Source organism: Hyla sarda, chromosome 3 (assembly GCF_029499605.1).
Source record: "Hyla sarda isolate aHylSar1 chromosome 3, aHylSar1.hap1, whole genome shotgun sequence".
Lineage (NCBI taxonomy): Eukaryota > Metazoa > Chordata > Amphibia > Anura > Hylidae > Hyla > Hyla sarda.
In genome coordinates this window covers 73,481,970-73,509,479 of record NC_079191.1, presented here as the reverse complement: position 1 = coordinate 73,509,479, position 27,510 = coordinate 73,481,970, and the positions used below count along the sequence as shown (strand labels likewise).

Genomic DNA, 27,510 nt, shown 5'->3' with positions numbered 1-27,510 from the left:
ACCAGAAAACAAGAAATTTTACAACAGAAATTGATATCTCTTTAGAAGACTGTTCACACCATTGCGGCAAGAGGATCCGCGGCCACGTCTTCTTGGTTCCGGCTATGATTAGGGCCGGCACCTGAATGACGTCGTCACATGCAGGAGATTGAGCCACATGCGCAGCGAATCCCTCAATATGTGCCGCGATGGCGAATGGAGTGCGCAGCGCACTATTTGTTAGCGCAGGCGCACTCATGGCTCTTTTGAGTCAATTAGTTGCGATCTGACAAACATTGTTGAGTAGCGTGTGCCCCCAGCCGATCGCAACTACGGAATAGAGGTAAATGAATTATATTATTGTACTGGTGTCACGGAGCCCCCCCACTTGTATTTTTCCTTTCACAGGTTTTGATATTAATGAAGGATCTTTACAAATGTATTTATTGTTATTTGACAACTGTCATTTCTACATGTCACTGATCCCAACCAATGAAATACAGGAGGTTGGCGTACACTTAATTAATTTATTCACTGCACTTGTGTTTCCACCAATCATGTTCGTTTGTTACCTATTTAAATTGGATTTTTATACATGTTTGTCATGCTTGAAAAAGGCTTGTCGCATTGTCTCTCTTGATGCAATAAAGACCCTGTAGCTTGCACTTTACCTGGACCTGGTGTTGGGTGCTGTTTCCTTGCGGAGGAAGTTCTATGTGGATCCAGTGTGGCACACTGGGGGTTACACTGCACCACACCTGAGCAATCCTGTGCTGGAGTTCCCATAGAGATTACTATATATATATATACACACAGAAAATCCTGGACTGGTTCATGGATGTCTTGTAACATGTACTGGGGGCATGGGATGCAGTACCAGCTCAGGGCCCCCAAAAAAAGAAAAAAAAAGTGGTGTTAGTTTTTCTTGGTTTGTATTATTATGATTATTATTGTTATCATTTTTCATTTTGGAATTGGGTTTTGCATAATTATTTGGTTTTTGATATTGCAACTGGGCCAGGGAATTCACATTTAATATTAGTGTATATAGTTTGTTAGCATGGTATGAGTATTATAGGAAACGTCTTGTAAATATTGTATATATTTGTTTGTGTGGAGGAATGAGTATGGGGTGGACCGGTGTTGTATTTTATGCTATGGGTTTTATGCTTGTTGGTTTTTAGATTCATTAAATTGTTATGTTCAGTCAGATAATATATGTTTATGTTTGTAATTATTTATTGTCACCGTATGTTTAAAATTGTATTAAAAGATTTACAGGATATAACTCAGGATCAGTACAGGGTCACTACTATAATGTATGTACACAGTGGCTCCACCAGCAGAATAGTGAGTACAACTGGAGTATAATACAGGCTATAACTCAGGATCAGTACTAGATAAGGAATATAATGTATGTACACAGTGACCTCACCAGCAGAATAGTGAGTGCAGCTCTGGAGTATAATACAGGATATAACTCAGGATCAGTAAAATAATATATACACATAAGGGGGAGATTTATCATTAGTTGTCCATTGTAGACACAGATCTACCCCTTTACACTGCTTGTCTAATTTACACTCTTGCTCGAGATTTAGAAAAATTGTGCACTCCTTTGATAAATTTTGTGCAAATATAGAAACGCCCCCCCTCGCTCTACCTCACACGGTACACTGCTCCCATAGCTAGAAGTGCTGGAGCAGCAGTGTGCACCGAACAAAACTCTGCACAATAGTAAAATCATAAATCTTTATAAAGTACACAGGGGGGAGGGGGAGATTCTCAAAGAATTTTGCACCAAAAATAAAAAAAAGTTAATTTTGGGGCGAGAAGTATCAACCACATTTTCAAAGAGCTTTGTACTGTGGTTTACACTGTCAGTTTTGTAAAAGTGGTGCGTGTCCACGTACATTGTCTGCTTTGCATGATATTTTCAAAGGGGTGAGAGTCCAGTTTAGAAATCACAGAAATGGTTGTAGTTTCATTGTTTTTGTTTAAATGTCAATAAAAGGGTTAACGAGGGCTGTGGGGGAGTGCATTTTTTTTATAAAAAAATTTTTTTCTGTGTTTTGTGTTTTTTATAATTGAATTTTTAGGCTTAGTAGTGGAAGCCATCTTGTAGACAGAATCCATGTTGAAGTGCCGTGGATGTTCAAGTGCCGTCTCTCAGCGCTGCAGTACTACAACTACCCCCATCATGGGACTGACTCTATAGTTTAGCAGTGTTGAGGGACGGCTCCTGCATCCCCCAGCAGTCTCGGTAGAACACTTTCCTACGTGTCCTTTTTGATGGTGTATTTTTGCCTAAAAAATAAAAACTTATTTGTGCAAAAAAATGCGTCTAAACAAAAAATACGCACATGATAAATTAGTATCCACTGTAGAATGCATTCCACAATACACAAAAAAATAGAATACTTGCTTTTTGCTCTATCAAAAAAGATGTGCAAGAAAGACGCAATGAAAGTCACTGCGCACATTTTTGCACTAAAAAATACACAAGAAAAAGGGGTAACCTCAATGATAAATTTCCCCCATAATGACTAAGCGCAGATTAAACATAAAACTGTAAAATGATACTAAAAGGAACATATGCTTAGAAATACACAGTGCCATTTCTATGGCAAATATATTCACATCTATATTAATCTAAACATTGTGTCCTATATATTCTGCAATTGCAATCCCAGAGCTCCAATAGTGTAAAAATGCTAAAATGAAACATTTCAGAAACATCAGTGACTAAAGTTATGCAAGTATCGGGCGCAACGCTCATGAATTAAACATACGGTAAATCATATGAGCACAATATTAGGCAACATCTGAGCAATAACACATGAATATTAATATGAACAATCAGGAAGATTTCAGCACAGCTCAGGAGAATTAACAGCACATCTTCCACAAGACTGGGGCCGGTTCTCAGATGGTAATAACAGGCTTAAACGTCTGCTCTGGAGCACTCACAAACTGACACAGAGGAACAAAACAACAGCTACATAATCTATAGGAGATTAATAGAATTCGTAGTCCAGAGTCAAAACCCTGTAGCTCTCCAGATGAAGAACTATAATTCCCATCATACCCTGACAGCTAACCCTTTTGTTTTCTTGTTATCAAGGGAATGTATCACCTCCATATTTTACATAGTAAGAGTAGAGTCACGCGTAGCACATGCGCAGTGTATTTCTAGCTGCGCAAAATCATCTGTGCAGCGAGAAATCCACTGCGTATTCTCCTATGAGCAGACACACAGAGCTACCCTGCGGCAGTCCTGTGTGTGCAGTCAACTCACATGATAGACATCACACCACCACACCATTACACACGTGTCCAACTCTTGACCCAATGTAAAATGAGTGCTGGCAAAATGAGTAGGACAAATATCCAACCAGAAACTTACCATATTTCCGCTAGGACAGCAGGTGGAAGCCCAGACTGTAAGAAGAAGGTCCTTGCTTGCTCTCCTGTAACAGAAAGGTCAGAAGCATTAGTCTTTAGTATATTCTCTGCTTGTGGGATTATAGCATGCCGATCCTTATTTCTGCTGGAGAGGAGCTGCTGACACAGAAGTCTGGCTTCCTCACCTTTGCCCTTGAAATAGAGGGTTCCCCTTTAAGGTCTCCTTTTCCCCTCACAAAAAAAGTGGCACCAGTAAATTCTACTGAACTAACATGCACAAGGGGCCAGATGATATCTTTTTAGTCAATGGCCTCTTCTAGCCACAGGAAGCATTGGCTTTTTAGGACTCTGGATCAGTACAGGACAAGTAGTGTAATGTTATCTATACAGTGACAGCAGAATAGTGAGTACAGCTCTGCAGTATAATACAAGACAAAACGGATAAGTAATGTAATGTATAGACACAGTGACCCCACCAGCAGAATAGTGAGTGCAGCTCTGGAGTATAATACAGGATATAACTCAGGATCAGTACAGGATAAGTAATGTAATGTATGTACACTAACTCCACCAGCAGAATAGTGAGTACAGCTCTGGAGTAGAATACAGGATATAACTCAGGATCAGTACAGGATAGGTAATGTAATGTATGTACACAGTGACCTCACCAGCAGAATAGTGAGTGCAGCTCTGGAGTAGAATACAGGATATAACTCCAAATCAGTACAGGATGAGTAATTTAATGTTCGGTATACAGCGACACCACCAGCTGAATAGTGAGTGCAGCTTTGGGTTACAATACAGAATATAACTCAGAATGAGTACAGGCTAAGTAATGTAACTTAGTGAGTCCAGTTGTGAATTATAATACAGGATGCAACCAAAGATACAGTGAAATACTGGTTAGATGGGATTCTTGCTAGGCCAGAACCAGGCAATGTATGACACCTCTTATTGGGTTGTAACTTCCATTTTGCTAGGATATTGTGTTACTGTGTACACAATTCTTTCTAGGTTAAGGAAGGGAAGTTTTCAATCTATTGCTGAATACCTGGCTCTGCCCGAACTTTCGGGTAAATATATTGCTCAATGTCAAGTATGTCCATAAACTCATTTTTGCCCCTCAGTAGAGAACAATAAATAGATGGATACAAGAATAAATGCACAAAGATGGACAACACTGAATATGTGCAGGAAGATTGCATAGAAGTGACCACAGTCACATCGGCCGTACTACCCTGTACCTGTATTTGTGCTACGTTGGGACAAGATAAGAAAATCTCAGACTAAACTGAAATAATTAACCCAATAACTGACCTATGATCCCAGAGGTCAATAAAAACAGAGAACACTGATCTCTAAAGATATGTTTCTAATAGTGGTAAAATAGGATTGTAAAATACAGGACAGAAAATTAAAGGGTAGCTTCAGATTTCTGCCACATAGTTGCTTTTCATTGAATTTTGAATTGCAGTCAGACACAAATTAGTTCCATTCTGGTGTATTTATTCTGGTGTGTATGAAGTGTGAAAGCGGAGCTGCATATTCCTATAAAGAACAAGGTGGTGCATAGCATTGCATGCATTCTGAAAGCGTGTGCTGAAAAAAGTTGTGTGAACTCGGCCTTAAGTTCACGATTTGTCACTGAACTGCAGAGATCTACCCTGACCTGTCCCCTGCACAAATCCTAAGGCATAGAAAACGCTGCATCGAAAGAATGCAGTGCAGTTAATATTTAAAGGGGTATTCCGGGCTTAACTAACTTTTAACATCTGTACGTCCTGACATGCCGGCGTCTCGTGATCTCGGCAATCATGCAGGGAACGCCAGAATGTCAGGACATACAGATGGACCGCAAACGTCATTATGGGGCTGGCTTGTGAGTAAATACAAGAAATAGCCAAGCACCCTGATACCAGCTGCCGCCTCGAGCCGCAAAGGATTGTGAGACGAACGTCATCAGGACCTAAAAGGAAACGCTAAACCTGGGGGGACCATATAATGATGAAAAAGAAGACGATCCATGGCAGAGCGGTATAGCAAGTAAATGTAAAACTAGCATAATTCTTCAGAATGGGAAGGATAGTTAAAAGAAAGTTAAAGGGGTACTCCGGTGAAAACCTTTTTTCTTTTAACCCCTTAAGGACCTTCTGTTTTTGCATTTTCGTTTTTTGCTCCTTGCCTTTAAAAAATCATAACTCTTTAAATGTTGCACCTAAAAATCAATATTCTGGCTTATTTTTTGCGCCACCAATTTTACTTTGTAATCACGTGAGTCATTGTGCCCAAAAATCTATGGTGAAACGGAAAAAAAAATCATTGTGAGACAAAATTGAAAAAAAAAAACCGCTGTTTTGTAAATTTTGGGGGCTTCCGTTTCTACGTAGTACATTTTTCGGTAAAAATTACACCTGATATTTATTCTGTAGGTCCATACAATTAAAATGATTCCCTACTTATATAGGTTTGATTTTGTCGTACTTCTGGAAAAAATCATAACTACATGCAGGAAAATTAATACGTTTAAAATTGTCATCTTCTGACCCCTTTAACTTTTTTATTTTTCTGCCTATGAGGCGGTATGAGGGCTCATTTTTTGCGCCGTGATCTGACGTTTTTAACTTTGCATTGATAGGACTTATTGATCTTTTTATTCATTTTTAAATGATATAAAAAGTGACCAAAAATGCACTATTTTGGACTTTGGAATTTTTTTGCGCGCACGCCATTGACCGAGCGGTTTAATTAACAATATATTTTTATAATTCGGACATTTCCGCACGCGGCGATAACATATATGTTTATTTTTATTTACACTGGGTTTTTTTTATGGGAAAAAGGGGGTGATTCAAACTTTTAATAGGGAAGGGGTTAAATGATCTCTATTCACTTTTTTTTCCACTTTTTTTTGCAGTGTTATAGCTCCCATAGGGACCTATAACACTGCACACACTGATCTTCATCATTGATCACTGGTTTCTCATAGGAAACCAGTGATCGATGATTCTGCCGCTTGACTGCTCATGCCTGGATCTCAGGCACTGAGCAGTCATTCGGCGATCGGACAGCGAAAGGTTGGTAAACACTGGTCTGGGTGCTTAATTACCCTTCAGAAATTAAAGGAATGCCATGGCCATTCTAAAGTCCAATTTACACAGCGGAATTTCCGATCAGAATGCAGTGGAAAAATTCTGCTCAGAAATTCCTTAGCAGCAGACTCTCATTCTTTTCAATTAGATACTGCCGCATGGTGCACATGGCAGACTTTCCCTAAAAGAAACACCTGCGGTGGAAATTCTATTTTTCGACTTTCTGCAGAATCTGTTCAGAAATGGATTTCCATCTATGGAGACGGCCCACTCCAAAGCGGTCCTAGCACAGGCCTGCTGTCGCCTGCAGAATGCCTGGCCAGAAAATTCCGCTGTGTGAATGGGGCCTAAGTTTTCATTGGAATCAAAGAAGTTTTCCAGGATTAGAAAAACATAAATGCTTTCTTCTAGAGACAGCACTACACCTTTCCTCACACCTGTCCACACCTTGCAGCTCTTTTCCACATCAAATGGTGCCAGAAAGTTTAACAGATTTGTAACTTAATTCTATTTAAAAATCTTAATCCTTCCAGTACTTATCTGCTATATGCTCTACAGGAAGTTATTTTCTTTTCTGCCTGACCACATTGCTCTCTGCTGACACCTCTGTCCATATCAAGAACTGTCCAGAGCAGGAGAAAATCCTCATAGCAAACCTCTCCTGCTCTGAACAGTTCCTAAAATGGACAGAGGTGTCGGCAGAGAGCACTGTAGTCAGACTGAATAGAAATTCAAAAGGAAAAGAACTTCCTGTGTAGTATACAGAAGCTGATAAGTACAGGAAGGATTAAGTTTTTTAAATAAAAGTAATTTACAAATCTGTTTAACTTTCTGGCACCAGTTGATAAAAAAATAAAAAAAATTAAAATTATGTATGTAAATATATATATATATATATATATATATATATATATATATATATATATATTCTTTACTGGAGTACCCCTTTGAACTTTACAATTTTTTCATTTTTAATACTAATATTATGCACTTAATTTTATCCAATACATAGTAAAAAATCCTATCCCTATGAGTGGTCAAACATTCCTATGAGCAAAAACTTTAATGAGGGTCAGGGTTTGTGTACCTAGATCAGTGTCTCCCAACCAAGGTAAGTCCATATCCAATAATATGTTGGCACTGGTCTATATAAAACTGGACTCCACCTAGACATCTGTCATGTCACCAATAGAAATCACTTTAAACACTTGTAATGTATGGGTAAAACTTAGATAGTGTGTGTTTTTGGATAGATGGATGGATAGACAGACAGAAAGACTCATCCTACACTGGGAACTAGAGGGCGGACATCATGACATGCCACATGTTTGCTCAGCCGCTGGTAGGATAATCTGTGGATTAGTCTGGCACGCTGTGTGAATGTACAATGCTGGGACTTAAAGCCTTCAATGAGCCTCACTGCACGCACAGGACGGGGAGTAACCTAAAACAGGGCTGGACTGATCAATATGGTGTAGGGCAAACATTTTCTATTACTTGATATAAGAAATTTATTGGGGGGGTAAACAATGCTTTAGAGATCATACCCAGTGTGAGAAAAAAAAAAAAAAAAGCCCTGGTATAAACAAGGTACACCAGTAAATTGCGAGGGTGCCGATCTGAGCACTGCACCACAAACAACGCGTCCTGTAACAGTATAGAGCAGTGGTCTCCAACCTGTGGACCTCCAGATGATGCAAAACTACAATTCCCAGCATGCCCGGACAGCCAACGGCTGTCCGGGCATGCTGGGAGTTGTAGTTTTGCAACATCTGGAGGTCCGCAGGTTCAACACCACCTGTATAGATGCTGCCATTACTATAAATAATGTCCGGCATCGGAGAAATTACTAAAGCTGCTCAGTAACAACAACATAAAAGCAATTGGCACCTGCTGTGCACGTAGAACAGGGCAGACACCAGGGAAAAGGCACAACATGTTCTCTGTAGTGAGTGGATTCAAACACAACACAGCATCTTTATTGCATTAAAGGGGTTATCCAGGAAAAAACTTTATATTATATATCAACTGGCTCCAGAAAGTTAAACAGATTTGTAAATTACTTCTATTAAAAAATCTTAAACCTTTCAGTACTTATGAGCTTCTGAAGTTACGGTTGTTCTTTTCTGTCTAAGTCCTCTCTGATGACAAGTGTCTCGGGAAACGCCCAGTTTAGAAGCAAATCCCCATAGCAAACCTCTTCTAAACTGGGCGTTTCCCGAGACAGGAGTCATCAGAGAGCACTTAGACTAAAAAGAACAACCTTAACTTCAGAAGCTCATAAGTACTGAAAGGATTAAGACACATACGATTCTGTACGGTTCCCACTGACTCCCATGTTTTAAAATAACATATACGTTTCAGTGCGGTTTTCCACCCGGACCAAAAACAGTGGTAGACTATGGTTTTGGGTACGGGGAAAAAACTGACAAAACCGTATCGGATGCAAAACGGACACAACCTGATGCATCATTTGGCATATGGATTTCAATGGAGAGAATGCATACAGTTTTCAATACGTTCCATATGGTTTTCAGATTGAAAACGTATACGGGAACTGTATTGCAAAAACGTGTTGTGAACCCAGCCTTATATGGAGGCTGTCAGTAGATAGATGGGTGCCTGTAAAAGACACCAAAGAGTGTCATCCATCACTCATAGGCTTCCATGTTAGATATACATATACTTTTTACTAGATTCTGGATACTTTTCCATCCTTTTTTTTTTTTGACTGACACATTGTAATAAAGACCTCCATTGGCCTCTCATTACTGACATCTGCAGCCTTCCCGGCATAGACACTAATCATATAAAAATAAATATAAATATATATATATATATATATATATATATATATATATATATATATATATATATATATATATTTATAATTTTAATGTGGCCAAGCCTTAAAGGGGTTATCCAGGAAAAAAACTTTTTTATATATATCAACTGGCTCCAGAAAGTTAAACAGATTTGTAAATTACTTCTATTAAAAAAATCTTAATCCTTTCAGTACTTATGAGCTTCTGAAGTTAAGGTTGCTCTTTTCTGTCTAAGTGCTCTCTGATGACACGTGTCTCGGGAACCGCCCAGTTTAGAAGGGGTTTGCTATGGGAATTTGCTTCTAAACTGGGCGTTTCCCGAGACAGGTGTCATCAGAGAGCACTTAGACAGAAAAGAACAGCCTTAACTTCAGAAGCTCATAAGTTCTGAAATCAAAGTAATTTACAAATCGGTTTAACTTTCTGGAGCCAGTTGATATATATATAAAAAGTTTTTGCCTGGAATACCCCTTTAAGATATCAATGCATCGTGTATCGTGAAAAAAATATCAATGTAGAACATGTGGATGTCTATCTAGCTACTACTATTGTAATGCAAACCCTGAAGCTTCTTAGATCTACTTCATACACAGTTACATATAGTTACATAGTTAGTATGGTCTAAAAAAGACATATGTCTATCAAAAAGACATCAATACATTCCTATACTATTACTACAATCTCCATGCAAATATAATGGGAATGTAACTGTGCATGAAACCCTTAACAATAGCGACCAAAATATAGTTACTTTTGACTTAAAGTGTAGAAAACAAAGACAGGTTGGGAGGGCAAAAACATATAATTTAAAAAATGCTAATTTCTCTGGGCTACGAGCTGCACTTTAGGACAGATTGGGATGAGGTATTCTCAAATACTGATACAGACAGTAAATGGGATATTTTCAAATCAACACTGAATAAATATAAAGCAAAATTTATTCCTATGGGGAACAAGTATAAGTCCTGCATGGCTGACAAGTGTTAAAAGAGCAAACAACAACAAGAATAGCTTTCAAAAAATACAAATCTGAGGAATCAGCTATAGCATTTAAACATTACAAAAAAGCTCAAAATCTGTAAATGTTATAAAAAACAGAAAAGATTCAGAAAGAGAGACAGGTGGCCAAAGAAGGCAAAACAAATCCTTAATATTTTTTTTTCGATATATAAATGCCCCAAAAAAATAAAATAATCAATGACAGACGATGTAGGACACCTTAATAATGATAATGGGGAGGTGGTCACTGGTGATGAAGAGAAAGCGGAGCTACTGAATGGGTTCTTTAGTTCTGTATATACTAGGGAAGAAGGATCTGACCCAGGCCAGACCAGCGTCAATATCTGTACCCCTGTTCATGATATTTAGAGATTCTCTGGTGTCTGGTATTGTGCCAAGGGACTGGCGCAAGGCGAATGTGGTGCCAATCTTCAAGAAGGGCTCTAGGTCTTCCCCAGGAAACTATAGACCGGTAAGTCTAACGTGCATTGTGGGTAAATTGTTTGAAGGACTTATAAGGGATTACATACAGGAATACATAGGGGATAATAGTATTATAAGTGATAGCCAGCATGGGTTTACTAAGGATAGAAGTTGTCAAACCAATCTAATTTGCTTTTATGAAGAGGTGAGTAGAAGCCTTGACAGAGGAATGGCTGTGGATATAGTGTTTCTGGATTTTGCTAAAGCATTTGATACTGTCCCTCATAGACGTCTGACAGGTAAGTTAAGGTCCTTGGGCTTGGAAACTTTAGTTTGTACACTGGCTCATGGATCGTATCCAGAGAGTGGTGGTCAATGATTCGTACTCTGATTGGTCCCCGGTTATTAGTGGTGTACCCCAAGGTTCAGTACTGGGCCCGCTGCTGTTTAATTTATTTATCAATGATATAGAGGATGGTATTAACAGCTCTGTTTCTATCTTTGCAGATGACACCAAGCTTTGTAGCACAGTACAGTCTATAGAGGATGTGTATAGGTTACAAGATGACTTGGATAGACTAAGTGTCTGGGCATCCACTTGGCAAATGAGGTTCAATGTGGATAAATGTAAAGTTATGCATCTGGGTACTAATAAACTGCATGCGTCGTATGTCTTAGGGGGGATTAAACTGGCAGAGTCACTGGTAGAGAAGGATCTGGGTGTACTTGTAGATCACAGACTACAGAATAGCATGCAGTGTCAGGCTGCTGCTTCCAAAGCCGGCAGGATATTGTCATGTATCAAAAGAGGCATGGACTCAAGGGACAGGGACATAATACTCCCCCTTTATAAAGCATTGGTACGGCCTCACCTGGAATATGCTGTTCAGTTTTGGTCGCCTGTTCATAAAAGGGACACTGCGGAGTTGGAGACGCGCAACTAAACTAATATGGGGCATGGAACATCTTAGCTATGAGGAGCGATTAAAGGAGTTACAATTGTTTAGTCTTGAGAAGAGACATTTAAAGGGGGATATGATCAATGTTATTAACCCCTTAACGACTAAGGACGTATATTTACGTCCTCCGCCGGCTCCCGCGATATGCCGCGGGGTCACACGGTGTGCCCGCAGCATATCGGGTCGGTTCCAGCGGCTATCAACGGCCGGGACCCGCGGCTAATACAGGACATCACCGATAGCGGTGATGCCCTGTATTAACCCTTCAGACGCGGCGAACAAAGCTGACCGCCGCGTCTGAAGTGAAAGTGACCCGGCTGCTCAGTCGGGCTGTTCGAGACCACCACGGTGAAATCGCGGCGTCCGGAACAGCTTACACGACACCGGGAGGGTCCTTACCTGCCTCCTCAGTGTCCGATCGGTGAATGACTGCTCCGTGCCTGAGATCCAGGCAGGAGCAGTCAAGCGCCGATAACACTGATCACAGGCGTGTTAATACACGCCTGTGATCAGGATGAGAGATCAGTGTGTGCAGTGTTATAGACACTGCAAAAAAAAAAGTTTACAAAAAAAGTGTTAATAAAGGTCATTTAACCCCTTCCCTAATAAAAGTTTGAATCACCCCCCTTTTCCCATAGAAAAAATAAAACAGTGTAAATAAAAATAAACATATTGTGTATCACCGCGTGCGTAAATGTCCAAACAATAAAAATATATAATTAATTAAACCGCACGGTCAATGGCGTACACGTAAAAAAAAAAAATTCCAAAGTCCAAAAAAGCCTATTTTGGTCACTTTTTATACCATTAAAAAATTTATAAAAAGTGATCAAAAAATCCGATCAAAACAAAAATGGTACTGATAAAAACTTCAGATCACGGCACAAAAAAGGAGTCCTGACACCGCCCTGTATGTGGAAAAATAAAAAAGTTATAGGGGTCAGAAAATGACATTTTTAAACATAAATTTTCCTACATGTAGTTATGATTTTTTCCAGAAGTACGACAATATCCAACCTATATAAGTAGGGTATCATTTTAATACCATAAGGACCTACAGAATAATGATAAGGTGTCATTTTTACCGAAATATGCACTGCATAGAAACGGAAGCCCCCAAAAGTTACAAAATGGCGTTTTTTCTTCGATTTTGTCGCACAATGATTTTTTTTTCCGTTTCGCCGTGAATTTTTGGGTAAAATGACTAATGTCACTGCAAAGTAGAATTGGTGACGCAAAAAATAAGCCATAATATGGATTTTTAGGTGGAAAATTTAAAGGGTTATGATTTTTAAAAGGTAAGGAGGAAAAAACGAAAGTGCAAAAACTGAAAAACCCTGCGTCCTTAAGGGGTTAAAGTATATAAATGGCCCATACAAAAAATATGGAGAAAAACTGTTCCAGGTTAAACAACCTCAAAGTACAAGGGGGCACTCCCTCTCTCTGGAGAAGAAAAGGTTTAGTCTCAAGGGGTGACACGCCTTCTCTACCATAAGAACTGTGAATTTATTGAAAAGTCTACCTCAGGAACTGGTCACAGCAGAAAAAGTTGAAAGCTTTAAAACAGGGTTAGATACATTCCTGGAACAATATAACATTAATGCTTATGCAGAAATATAAATCACATCCCTTCCTCTTCATCCCATCATGCTCGTTCCCTTCAATTCCTTGGCTGAACTTCATGGACATATGTCTTTTTTCGACCATACTAACTATGTAACTATGAATAAAGTCTTGAAAATAGAACGGTGTCAGACTGCAGCCATGTTGCTTTTAGCTTTGAGGTGAACAGTTCAATCGTGTCAGACAGTCTAGTTGCTATGGGTTACACTGTCTAACAACATGGCCAGACATACCAGATCTGTGTTCTTATCCATTTGGCATTGGCTGGACTCGGGTGTCTAAGGGATATCTTTGTTTTCACCTTTAACTCCTCCAAGGAGGTGTGGACCTGGATGCAGGAACATCACTAGGTTTTTCCAGCGGCTTCACTCGCGTTAAATTTGGGGTAACATAGATCTACTTTTTAAGATCCTATAGTAATGAGGCCGCTCTGGGTAAAGTCTATCCAAACAACCCAGATTCTTTCAACTTTGATTGCCGCGTCTAAAGAATTAATGCCGGATATCTGCCGATACTGTGATGTCCGGCATTAGCCAAGGGTCCTGGCTGCTGGGAGCAGCCGGGCCGTGGGGATATGATGCGAGCTCAGCTCCTGAGCTCGCTTCTTAACTCTCTCGTGCTGCAGCACGGCGTTCTGTGGCAAGGGGTATATTCATACAAACTTTGAACCCCCATTTCCCCCCTTCAGGGGTGGAATTTTAGAAAATGTTAAGACATGTGTTCTAATTGTTAGCCTAAAAACAAAGTTTCATGCTTCTAGCTTCAAAAATGACAGACTTCCATACAAACTTTCAACCCCTTTTTCACCCCCTTAAATGGGTACTCCGCCCCTAGCATCTTATCCCCTATCCAAAGGATAGGGGATAAGATGTCAGATTGCCAGGGTCCCGCTGCTGGGGACCCCCGGGATCTCCGCTGCAGCACCCCGCTATAATTACTGCACAGAGCACGCTCGCTCTGTGCAGTAATGACCGGCGATACAGGGGCCGGAGCATTGTTACGACACGGCTCCGCCCCCTTGTGACGTCACAGCCCGCCCCCTAAATACAAGTCTATGGGAGGGGCGTGGCAAATAGACTTGCATTAAGGGGGCGGGCTGAGACGTCACGAGGGGGCGGAGCTGTGACGTAACAATCTCTGGGCCCTGTATCCACGGTCATTATGCACAGAGCAATGTAATGATAGCGGGGTGCCACAGCGGAGATCGTGGGGATCCCCAGCAGCAGGACCCCGGCAATCTGACATCTTATCCCCTTTCCTTTGGATAGGAGATAAGATGACTAGGGGCGGAGTACCCCTTTAAGGGTTGAATTTCGAAAAATCCTTTCTTATTCCTCGTCTACGTCTTAAAAACAACACCTGTGAAAAAATTCAGCTTTCTAGGTCCAAGGGTTTAGGCTGGGCGTAGATGAGTCAGGCCTTCTCTTTATATATATATATATATATATATATATATATATATATATATATATATACATACATATACATATATATATGGGCTATGAAATAGCAGCATAGTCAGGAATGGGCCCACAGTGATCACCAAGAAAGTGGCCAAGATGCCAAAGGCAGGAGGACAAATGAAAGCACAGTCAGGTATAGAGCCAAAAGGTCAGAGCTTGGCATAAATAATAAGTAACAGATGAAGAGTGAGACAGAAGCAAAATCTATGAGGTAACAACAACATGTACCGTTCCTTAGATTACTTATTGTAATCATTTTTACGCTCCCTGAACCACCGTCTCCCCGCACCACCATCATTGATTAATAGATCTCTCCTTCCACCCGAACAGAGAAAGATTAAAGGGGTTATCAAGGGAAAAAACTGGCTCGAGAAAGTTACAGATTTGTAAATTACTTCTATTAAAAAATCTTCATCCTTTCAGTACTTATGAGCTTCTGAAGTTGAGTTGTTCTTTTCTGTGTAAGTGCTCTCTGATGACGCGTGTCTCGTGAACCACCCAGTTTAGAAGCAAATCCCATAGCAAACCTCTTCTACTCTGTGCAGTTCCCAAGACAAGCAGAGATGTCAGCAGAGAGCACTGTTGCCAGACAGAAAAGAACAACTCAATTTCAGCAGCTGATAATTATTGAAAGGATTAAGATTTTTTTTTTTAATAGAAGTAATTTACAAATCTGTTTAACTTTCTGAAGCCAGTTGATATATATAAAACATAAAGAAATAAATAAAAATAAAAAGTATTTTCTTGGAATACCCCTTTAATCAATCAAGGATGGCGGGGCGGGGAGAAGCGGCAGGGGACGTCCCCATGACTGGTGCCATGTAAGAAGGGAGGGAAAGGCAAGGTTCATCTTCAAGATTTAAAGGGGTATTCCAGGAAAAAAACTTTTTTTATATATATATCAACTGACTCTAGAAAGTTAATCAGATTTGTAAATTACTTCTATTAAAAAATCTTAATCCTTTCAGTACTTATGAGCTTCTGAAGTTAAGGTTGTTCTTTTCTGTCTAAGTGCTCTCTGATGACACCTGTCTCGGGAAACGCCCAGTTTAGAAGAGGTTTGTAGAGATGAGCGAACTTACAGTAAATTCGATTCGTCACGAACTTCTCGGCTCGGCAGTTGATGACTTTTCCTGCATAAATTAGTTCAGCTTTCCGGTGCTCCGGTGGGCTGGAAAAGGTGGATACAGTCTCTAGAGGTTTGCTATGGGGATTTGCTTCTAAACTGGGCGGTTCCCGAGACACGTGTCATCAGAGAGCACTTAAACAGAAAATAAGATTATATAAAGCAGGAGGGGTACATATCAGTACATAGAGCAGTGTTTCCCAACCAGGGTGCCTCCAGCTGTTGCAAAACTACAACTGCCAGCATGCCCGGACAGCCAAAGGCTGTCCGGGCATGCTGGGGGTTGTAGTTTTGCACCAGCTGGAGGCGCCCTGGTTGGGAAACACTGACAGAATAATACATGTGACACATCTGGATCTGTACAGGTGTGGGGAAATCAGGAGACGCACAGGCAACAATGTGGCACAGGGCTTGCCACTGCCACTTCATTCTAATGATTGGTGGGGACATGGCGGTCAGATGCCTGTCAACTGGATACTGGTGACATTTACTAGAGGGGAGGAGACGTATTCTTCAGGACCTGTGTGCAGCAAATAATTGGCTGCTGCTGAACAAATATTCCCTACCCCCCAAAAAAAAAATATTCCCCAAAATGCAAAATTCTACATAAAAGAGAAGCCACTCACCAGTTATGAGTCCACCTGCTGGCTTCAGGCTGGCGAACTGCTGGTCGTGCTTGGTCCGCTCCTCCGTAGTGATCGCCCACATGTTTGGCCCGCCTGCACACAAAACACTGCGAGTTCAATATAGTTGTGAGAAGAAGGTCGTCTTCTTATAGTAACACATCCGTATCCACAGCACACAGGAAACTCAGCCGTACAGAGCTGCAGTCACCTGCCCCTGATCAGCACATCCACATCAGTATACAGAGCAACGATACAAGACGTCCCTCCTATGTCTACAGGGGAAGTCACAGCAACGCAACACTCCGAATGTCAGTTCATTTTGTGCAACTTCCTGCTGCTTCAAGATCTTGCTTCCCAGATCCTCAGATGACTTTAAAAAATTCTCACTCACTACCATGTGCTTTTTAAAGGGGTACTCTGCTGGAAAACATTTTTATTTTTAACCAGCCATGTTTTTCTCAGTACAACGCAGTATAATTTTTATTATAGCAAATCTATAAAGAAACTACGGATGTAGTATTTGAAGAAATCGCTTTCAAACAAATTACTCTTCTTGCACTGAAAATCCACAATGGCAAACTCGTATAAAAATCTGCACAATTTGATGCAGGTTTGCAGCTGCAGATTTGCGTGCAGAAAATCAGTAGCATTTCCAATTCGTTCACACGGTAGGATTTCATGCAGATTTTCTGCAGAGTACTTGCTGCGTAAAATCCACAGTGAACTTTGCTACCATTGACTTCAATGGGTCAGCAGAAAACCTGCAACAAAAAATACACACGTGTGAACGTCCCCCCCCATCATTTGTCTATAAAATTGTTATAAGTACACCTCTGCATAACACTGTATCCTTATTAACGTATATGAGGCTCTGTACACTGGCGACAAGCGGGGCTCTGTACACTGGCGACAAGCGGGGCTCTGTACACCGACCACAAGCGGGGCTCTGTACACCGACCACAAGCGGGGCTCTGTACACCGACCACAAGCGGGGCTCTGTACACCGACCACAAGCGGGGCTCTGTACACCGACCACAAGCGGGGCTCTGTACACCGACCACAAGCGGGGCTCTGTACACCGACCACAAGCGGGGCTCTGTACACCGACCACAAGCGGGGCTCTGTACACCGACCACAAGCGGGGCTCTGTACACCGACCACAAGCGGGGCTCTGTACACCGACCACAAGCGGGGCTCTGTACACCGACCACAAGCGGGGCTCTGTACACCGACCACAAGCGGGGCTCTGTACACCGACCACAAGCGGGGCTCTGTACACCGACCACAAGCGGGGCTCTGTACACCGACCACAAGCGGGGCTCTGTACACCGACAACAAGCGGGGCTCTGTACAATGACAACAAGCGGGGCTCTGTACACCGACAACAAGCGGGGCTCTGTACACCGACAACAAGCAGGGCTCTTTACATGGAGGACAAGCAGGGCTCTGTACCTGAGGACAAGCAGGGCCTGTACGAGAGAGAGCAGGGCGGCGGGCGCCCTGCTCGGTGGCACAGTGAACTCGCGACATGGTGGGCTGCTGCGCTAAGGCTGGGTCCACACTACGTTTTGTCCCATACGGGAGCGCATACGGCAGGAGGGAGCTAAAACCTCGCGCTCCCGTATGTGACCGTATGCGCTCCCGTATGTCATTCACTTCAATGAGCCGACCGGAGTGAAACGTTCGGTCCGGTCGGCTCATTTTTGCGCCGTATGCGCTTTTACAACCGGACCTAAAACCGTGGTCAAACAAGGTTTTAGGTCCGGTTGTAAAAGCGCATACGGCGCAAAAATGAGCCGACCGGACCGAACGTTTCACTCCGGTCGGCTCATTGAAGTGAATGACATACGGGATCGCATACGGTCACATACGGGAGCGCGAGGTTTTAGCTCCCTCCTGCCGTATGCGCTCCCGTATGGGACAAAACGTAGTGTGGACCCAGCCTTAGACGTGGGGTCAGATCACCCCGGTGACGTGACCTCACGTCTGAACGTAGCAGCGTGCCACGCCAGAGTTCAAATCGCCTCTCCCAGGAAGCCACAGTGACAACTCAGGGCCGTAAGTAAGATCCAGCCGTAGAGTTGCTAGGCAACCGACGCCGTGTGGGACGCCGCTTGCGAGTGAGTCGGGCCCCCCTTTACGGAGCCTCAGCAAGCAATTTCCTCGCCAAATTTTCTCACTCCATCTTACACCACTGTTTCCCAATGCTGGGAGTTGTAGTTTTGCAAAAGCTGGAGGCACACTGGTTGAGAAACACTGATCTACATTGATACAGTAGAGCAAAATGTGTCATACAGCATTTTCTTTTGTGCATTTTGAGAACGCCTATAAAAAAAGCAAACAAAGGGAATCCAAGGACAACATCATAGCATCTTTGGTGCCAAATCACAAACTCCGATCCCCTACTTCTTCAAAGTTAGTTTAACCCTATCCAAAGGATAGGGGATAAGATGTTTGATTGCGGGGGCCCCGCAGCTCGGACCCACACGATCTCTGTGCAGCACCCGGCGTTCGTTTAGACCGCTGAGCACGGGCGGCAGGTGTTGTAACGTCACGGCCACGCCCCTTGTGACATCATGGCCACACCCCCTCAATGCGAGGCCCTCCCATAGGCTTGCATTGAGGGGGCGTGGCATCACAAGGGCCGCAGCCGTGACGACCCCTGCTCCAAGGATTTTGTTTCAAACGCTGGGGCAGCGGAGTACCCCTTAAAGTTGAGATTGCTGAGTAACATACATCTGGAAGCCAATGAGTGCCCTGAGGATGCTGGAGACTCTACTTTTCTCTGCATTTCTTCTGGACAAGTCATAGAGAAGTCTCTGGTTCAACTGTGTCAGTACCAGAAAAGTGCATTCTATAGCATTGGGAATTGCCCTTTGCTCTGAAAAGCCTAAAAGACCTAAATAGTATTTCTCCCACTGCAGACTTATTCAGCATATGGATAGTAAGTGTCATGAATGTTATCCAAACACCTACTGTACGGCCCTTGAATTGTAAATCCATTATCACATTATTACAGACTACAGATAATCTTTCTGTAGCTTTCTGCGTGTTGTAAGACCATGCAACGCCTCAAAAACAGGTTTATCCGCTACAAATGGCAGATGTAGAAATCTGCTGGGAGAGTCTATGGTATTAGTAATCATATGTTCTGCAGTGGATCTCGCAACATTTATGTGCGCTAGATATGAGGGAGTGTAAAGCTGCAGGAGACTGGTTCGGGACGCCGTGACGTCAGTCCCCTAGCACTGCTGAAGTATTGAGGTTTCCCCACATACTCTTAAAGGGGTTATCCAGGAAAAAACTTTTATGTATAATCAACTGGCTCCAGAAAGTGAAACAGATTTGTAAATTACTTCTATTAAAAAATCTTAATCCTTTCAATACTTATGAGCTGCTGAAGTTAAGGTTGTTCTTTTCTGTCTAAGTGCTCTCTGATGACACCTGTCTCGGGAAACGCCCAGTTTAGAAGAGGTTTGCTATGGGGATTTGCTGGGCGTTTGCCGAGACAGGTGTCATCAGAGAGGATGTAGACAGAAAAGAAAATCTTTAACTTCAGAAGCTCATAAAAAGTACTGAAAGGATTAAGATTTTTTAATAGAAGTAATTTACAAATCTGTTTAACTTTCTGGAGCCAGTTGATATAGAAAAAAAAAAAGTTTTTTCCTGGAATACCCCTTTAATACTTAAAGGTAGTAGGTTTCCCCTGAAACTGCACAGTGCATGCTACAGAGAGATCAGTGTACACACTATATACCTTACTGCAGTGTTTTCCAACCAGGGTGTCTCCAGCTGTTGCAAAACTACAACTCCTAGCATGCCCGGACAGCCGAAGGCTGTCCGGGTATGCTGGGTGTTGTAGTTTTGCAACAGCTAGAGGCACTCTGGTTGGGAAACACAGCAATATTGTGATGTTGCAGATAGAGATGAGCGAACTTACAGTAAATTTGATTTGTCACAAACTTCTCGGCTCGGCAGTTGATGACTTTTCCTGCGTAAATTAGTTCAGCTTTCAGGTGCTCCGGTGGGCTGGAAAAGGTGGATACATTCCTAGGAAAGAGTCTCCTAGGATTGTATCCACCTTTTCCAGCCCACCGGAGCACCTGAAAGCTGAACTAATTTATGCAGGATAAATCATCAACTGCGGATGATGAACTGCGAGAAGTTCGTGACGAATCGAATTTACTGTAAGTTCGCTCATCTCTAGTTGCAGAGTTACATTTGGGGTTGCGTCATTTATCCATAGTGAACCGCAATGCTACTGTCAACAAAGTTGTAAAAGGTGGCAAACTCCTGTCTTCTACTTCTAACGCATGACCCCTTCCTGTTATTGCAACAGCTGGAGGCACACTGGTTGGGCAAAGGTGATGTAGATGGAGTGAGAAAAATTTAACAAGGAAATTGCTTGCTGAATTTCCTCAGTGTAAATTCACCCTGGGGGGGGGGGGGGGGGGACGTTCACACGTGTGTATTCTGTTGCAGGTTTTCTGCTGATCCATAGCAAAGTTCATTGTGGAATTTCGGCAGCAAATACCCTGCAGAAAATCTTCATGAAACCCGCCCGTGTGAACTACCCCCCCACGCCCAAAGGTTGTTTTTTTACACACATTGGAAATGCTACTGATTTTCTGCAAGCAAATCTGCAGCTGCAAACCTGCATCAAATGGTGCAGATTTTATTACGAGTTTGCCACTGTGGATTTTCAGTGCGAGAAGAGTAATTTGTTTGAAAGCGATTTCTTCCAATGCTACATCTGTAGTTTCTTCATAGATTTACTATAATAAAAATGATACTGCATTGTACTCCGGGCGTGGTGAGAGTTGTAGTTTCGCAATAGCTGGAGGCACCCTGGTTGGGAAACACTGCCTTACTGTAAAGCAAGAGAAAAGCCATTACAATCTCCAGACAGTGTATTTTATACAGTTGTACTTACAGTCACAGAGTAAAGTCCCCCAAGCTGCTCTAAACAAAGCAGGTGCCCAGTGCGGAGCGCTGCCTCCATTCACTACACATTGGACTGCTCCCCTGCCAAAAACCGGGCTCTGTCTGTGGTGTAAAGGCATACTGCAAAGCCCTCTACATAAGACGCCGACATGGGCACCCAGCCAGATTACAGGAATGAATATAATCAATAGAGAATATAAATCCAGGAAGAAGCCCATGAATGACGTAATGGAGAACGACTGTGGTGTGAAAAAGTATTTGCCCCCCTCCTGGATGTCTCTTATTACTGCATAATTAAAACCCTGATCATTAAATAAAGTGATCTTGAGTACTACTCTTGTTGAGGATTATACTGTGCTCCTTTATAAGGGGTTTAAACCATTTTATCTGTCAATAAAGCTTAAAAATAATCTTTTTGTGTTTCATATCCTCTCCCGCTGATTCTGATCACATACAGAGGGTAAAACCATATATATATAAACTGGTTCCAGAAGGTTAAAACAGATTTGTAAATTACTTCTATTAAAAAAATCTTAATCCTTCCAATAATTATCAGTTGCTGAAGTTGAGTTGTTCTTTTCTGTCTGGTGCTCTCGGCTGACATCTCTGTTCGTTTTGGGAACTGCACAGAGTAGAAGAGGTTTGCTATGGGGATTTGCTTCTACTCTGGACAGTTCCCAAGACAGGTGTCATCAGAGAGCACTTAGACAGAAAAGAACAACTCAACTTCAGCAGCTCATGAGTACTGAAAGGATTAAGATTTTTTAATAGAAGTACGGTCATTTTTCAAATCTGTTTCACTTTTTGGAGCCAGTTGATGTTTTTTTTCCTGGATAACACCTTTAACTTCTCACTGGAGATGAGCGAACTTACAGTAAATTCAATTCGTCACAAACTTCTCGGCTCGGCAGTTGATGACTTATCCTGCATAAATTAGTTCAGCTTTCAGGTGCTCCGGTGGGCTGAAAAAGGTGGATACAGTCCTAGGGAAGATTCTCCTAGGACTGTATCCACCTTTTCCAGCCCACGGGAGCACCGGAAAGCTGAACTAATTTATGCAGGAAAAGTCATCAACTGCCGAGCCGAGAAGTTTGTGACGAATCGAATTTACTGTAAGTTCGCTCATCTCTACTTCTCACAGCTGAGAGTTTGCTACAACTGCATCTGGTCTAAGCAATCCTCTGTGAGCTGAATATATCGTCTGCACTAATCTCACCCCAGTCCTAGTTTGCTACAATGTATCACTGTATCCGCTTTGTTGACATTACACTTGAGCTTTCCACCAGAGGTACACATCAGCAGGATGTGCCTGAGTACACCTCCAATAGTAGACTGTAATGTGTGCTATGGTATAAACCAGTGTTTCCCAACCAGGGTGCCTCCAGCTGTTGCAAAACTACAACTCCCAGCATGCCCGGACAGCCAACGGCTGTCCGGGCATGCTGAGAGTTGCAGTTTTGCAACAGCTGGAGGCACCCCGGTTTGGAAAAAGTGGTATAAAAGTACGCTGATCAGCCACAATATTAAAACCACTTACCTAATATTGTGCTGCCAAAACGCCTCAGACCTGTGCAGACACGGACTTCACAAGACCACTGAAGGTGCCCTGTGGTATCTGCACCAAGATCTTAGCAGCAGATCCTTTACGTCCTGCAAGTTGAAAGGTAAGGCCTCCATGGATTGGTGGTGCACGTCCATTACCTTACTAACCGATACATCTTTGAGATGCTCTGACGCAATCCTCTACTCATCACAATTCAGCCCTAGGCTGCATTCACACCATGTTTTGGGTAAAATGCAGCCGAATACGGCGGAAGAATTTAAAAAACAGCCAATGCCGTATTCCTGCTGTACCCCATTCATTTCAGTGAGCCGGACTAAGTCAGCTCCTGACACCGACCGGCTCATTTTTGGACGGTATCCAGTTTTGTTGCCAGACTTAAAGGGGTGCGCCACTGGAAAACATTTTCTTTTAAATCAACAGGTGCCAGAAAGTTAAACAGATTTGTAAATTATTTCTATTAAAAAATCTTAACCCTTCCAGTACTTATCAGCTGCTGTATAATACACAGGAAGTTCTTTTCTTTTTGAATTTCCTTTCTGCCTGACGACAGTGACCTCTGTCCACGTCAGGAACTGTCCAGAGCAGAAGCAAATCCCCATAGCAAACCTCTTTTGCTCTGGGAAGTTCCTGACGTGGACAGAGGTGTCAGAAGAGAGCACTGTGATCAGGTGATCAGGCAGAAAGGAAATTCAAAAAGAAAAGAATTTCCTGTGTATTATACAGCAGCTGATTAGTACTGGAAGGGTTAAGATTTTTTAATAGAAGTCGTTTACAAATCTGTTTAAACTTTCTGGCACCAGTTGATTTAAAAGAAATTGTTTTCCAGCGGCGTACCCCTTTAAAACAATGGTCTGCTACAGATTTTAGTCCGGCAACAAAACGGATACGGTCCAAAAATGAGCCGACTGGAGTCACTTGTTGACTACTTGCTCATTGAAGTGAATGGGGTACAGCAGGGATACGGCAGCAGACTGTTTTTAAATTCTTCTGCTATATAGCCAAAAACGTGGTGTGAATGCACCCTAACACTTGCTCAAATCCTTAGGCCCTGTTCATGAAATATTCGCACACTCAATGGGTTTTGTGGTGTTCATGATTTGTGGTGTTCACGGATTTTTTTAATGATGGAACATCCGACAAGGAATTTGAACATCAATTTTCCAGCGGTAACCGCCAAAGAAGTGCTGTTACTCAAGGGGATGGCGTAAATTGTAGAGGAATTTACGATTACAATTACGGATCATTTCTGCGAAACAGAAGTGTTGCCGATCCATAGAGGAATTTAGCAAGGGGATTTTCTTCACTGCATTCCTTAAGTGTGAACATACATAAGGCCCCGTTCACACAGAGTAATTCAAGAGAAATTTACTCGAGTAATTCCTCTTGAATTCTCCGCTCCAAATTAATGCACATCTCCTCTGCCCATTGACTTTAATGTTTCTTCCGCTGTCCTGTTCACACTGCGGAAATTCTGCTAGCGGAATTCCGACACTGAATTCCTTTCCGCTTGAAGAAAGAACATGTTCATTCTTCAAGCGGAATCCGCAAGCAGAATCCAATAGAAGTCAATGGTAAAAAAAAATAAAAAATTCTGCCCGACATCGTTTTCAAGCGGAATTCAGAAAAGTAGATTAAATAGCCGCCTCCTTCATTACTCTTCATTTCCGCATGAAAATTCCAATTGAATTCCGCTTAATGGAGAAGGCAACAATTTCCTGACCGAAATTATTCCTCGTGAACTAGTCTTGAATTCCTCAGTGTGAACATAGCCTTAGGTTTGCCTATTTCCCAGCTTCCAACACATCAAATTCAAGAGCCGACTGTTCACGTGAAGCCCAATGTATTCCGCCCGCAGATGTGCGCTATTGCACCTGTCAGTGGTTTTAATGTTACGGCTGATCAATGTACATTACAAATAAGCTGTCATGTTTGTGTGGTATTTTAAAAAAAAATAAAAAAAAATTTTTGTGCAAAGTTTCGAAAGAAACAATTTAGTGTGACAAAACTTCAATAACAGGAAGGGGTCATACTATGTTAGAAGTTGAAGACAGGAGTTTGCCACCTTTTACAACTTTGTCGCCAGCAGCATCGCTGTTCACTATGGATGAATGATGCCATCCCGAATGCAACTCTGCAACATCACAATATTGCAGTGTTTTCCAACCAGAGTGCCTCCAGCTGTTGCAAAACTACAACTCCCAGCATGCCCGGACAGCCTTCGGCTGTCCGGGCATGCTGGGAGTTGTAGTTTTGCAACAGCTGGAGGTACCCTGGTTGGAAAACACTGCAATATCGCACAACAATAGCTGAAAAATCACAGTAATAGTATGCAAAACTGAAGCAAGATTGACATATATAGCATCCCCCACCCGTGTGTGTAGAGACGTACTCACCATTGAGGGCCGTGGGAAAGTGAGGCATGGTGTTTCGCAGCATGTCTTGTTAACTCCGGGCCATCTGCAAGCACAACACACAAACACAGTCCTTGTTAGTACTGAAGCCGAGCATGGGCCCCGCTGTGCGCACACACAACACTGCTTCTTAATGACCGACCCCTCTACAGGCAGACAATGACAGGGCTCACGGTGGTCTATGAATGGGGGCTGGGAGAGGTCACTGTACATTAGAAGGTAGACACGGCACCACTACTGTACCCCCCGATGGTAGGAAAAAAACTAACGCTGGCACAGACATAATTTTGGCCTAGTGCACAGTGACTGCCAATGTATACGGATATAGGGGGAGATTTATCAAAACCTGTCCAGAGGAAAAGTTGCTGAGTTGCCCATAGCAACCAATCAGATCGCTGCTTTCCTTTTTGAAAAGGCCTCTGGAAAATGAAAGCAGTGATCTGATTGGTTGCTATGGGCAACTCAGCAACTTTTCCTCTGGACGGGTTTTGATCAATCTCCCCCTATATTCACTAAGGCCCCTTTCACACTACAGGTATCATCCTGTAAAAAAAACACCTCCGTTATTACTCCCGGCAAAAAGTCCTGAAAACGGACGGCAAAAAGTCCCATTCATGTCAATGGGATTTTTTTGAACATCCTTTTGCATCAGGCATGTTTGTTTTTACTAAGGTCAGGTTATTTTCGCCGGCACAAAAGACGGTGCATGCACTAATTTTTGGTCCGGCGGCAAAAAAATAAATAAATGATGAAAAAAAAACCGGATGTTAAAATTTAACATTGAAGTCTATGGGAACTGGATGTTTAAAAACATCCATTATCATCAGTTATTGTCAGGTTTTTTAACATCCGTTTTTTTTGTACCGAGCATGCTCAGTACAGCTTTACAAAAAAAATCGGATGCAACTAGTAACGGATGAACAACATCAGTTTTTTTAAGAAAAAAACCTTTAAAAATAAAGGATGATGGTCATCAGTTATCCGTTATTACCAGTTACTGCATCCGTCCGTTTTTTTTGTTTGTTTTTTTTTTTTCATCTGTTATTGTAAAATAACAGCAGTAAAAAAGCAGGATGATACCCGTAGTGTGAAAGGGGCCAAAGACAAAGCAACATAAAAACATGGGGGGGGGGGGGGGGAATCATTAGCTCAGGTTCTTGTGCACGAGTATGTTGCTAAAGCTATTTCATGGTTGCGCACTCATAGTACATACACCGCCCCTTGATTTAGGATTGAAAATAACCCACCCCATGGCGGCATCAGAATATTTTTTTTTGGGTGGTGGTAAAATGTGAAAAGTTGCACTTAATAAATTTAACACATAAAATAAAAAGAAAGTCGTGTACATCTCTAAAAAAGTAGCCAAGTTTTAGACATTTTGTCGGTTGCGCAAAATATTGCAATGATTCAAAGATAAATACATAGCAAATATCAGGGATAAATTCTACCCCTTGTGGTCGCCAACCAAAGCACAGGAGAGGCACGTGCAGGACCTTCAAGGACCAACAGACCTGAAGAATTTTACTACTGCGCTTTTAATTTTAGAATTTTATTACCATATTATTAATGCAATTAATTAGGCATCATCAGTTTATCTACTACATTATTGCAGAGGCTGCTTCACTTATGAGATTACCCAATATCTGCTATTGATTTCTTTAGTAATAATTATTTTTTTATTTTTTTCCTAATGGAATGTTTTATTTTGCTCATCTCAGAAGACGGGATACAGTGACATGCCAGTAATATGTACTGTATATACATAATCTTATGTTCAAGAGAGTTTTAAGAATAAATCATGCTGATTCCATTCACTTATACGTGGTTCCAGCTGAATTCATCATCTGCATCATTTTGGGTGAATTCACATGTTCAGGTTTAAAGGAAAACTGTCATATGTTTTGTCCCGCACTATCCACGGGTACCTGTGGATAGTGCGGGAGACGCTGAACATTTTGAGTCCTACCTTGCCCGGATCCGCTGCGCCGTTCGCCCGTTATAGCTGGCTTTCGGTATATTCAAATTAGCTGCTAACTGGCACGGGCAGGGTTACTGCCTTCAACTGGCACTGTGA

General features: G+C 42.0%; 1 protein-coding gene across 5 annotated transcripts in view; it reads right to left on the bottom strand.

Annotated features, from left to right (window-relative positions):
• Window positions 1-27,510, bottom strand: part of ITSN2 (intersectin 2) — a 184,209-nt gene that overhangs the window by 110,551 nt on the left and 46,148 nt on the right. For all 5 annotated transcript variants that reach the window (XM_056564337.1, XM_056564333.1, XM_056564334.1 and 2 more), the window contains exons 2-4: window positions 25,419-25,482; window positions 16,518-16,610; window positions 3,386-3,449 (exon numbers count right to left, since the gene is read on the bottom strand). In XM_056564337.1, the coding sequence (XP_056420312.1) occupies window positions 3,386-3,449; window positions 16,518-16,610; window positions 25,419-25,461 (200 nt within the window). In that variant the 5' untranslated portion in view covers window positions 25,462-25,482. The remainder of the gene's footprint in view (window positions 1-3,385; window positions 3,450-16,517; window positions 16,611-25,418; window positions 25,483-27,510) is intronic.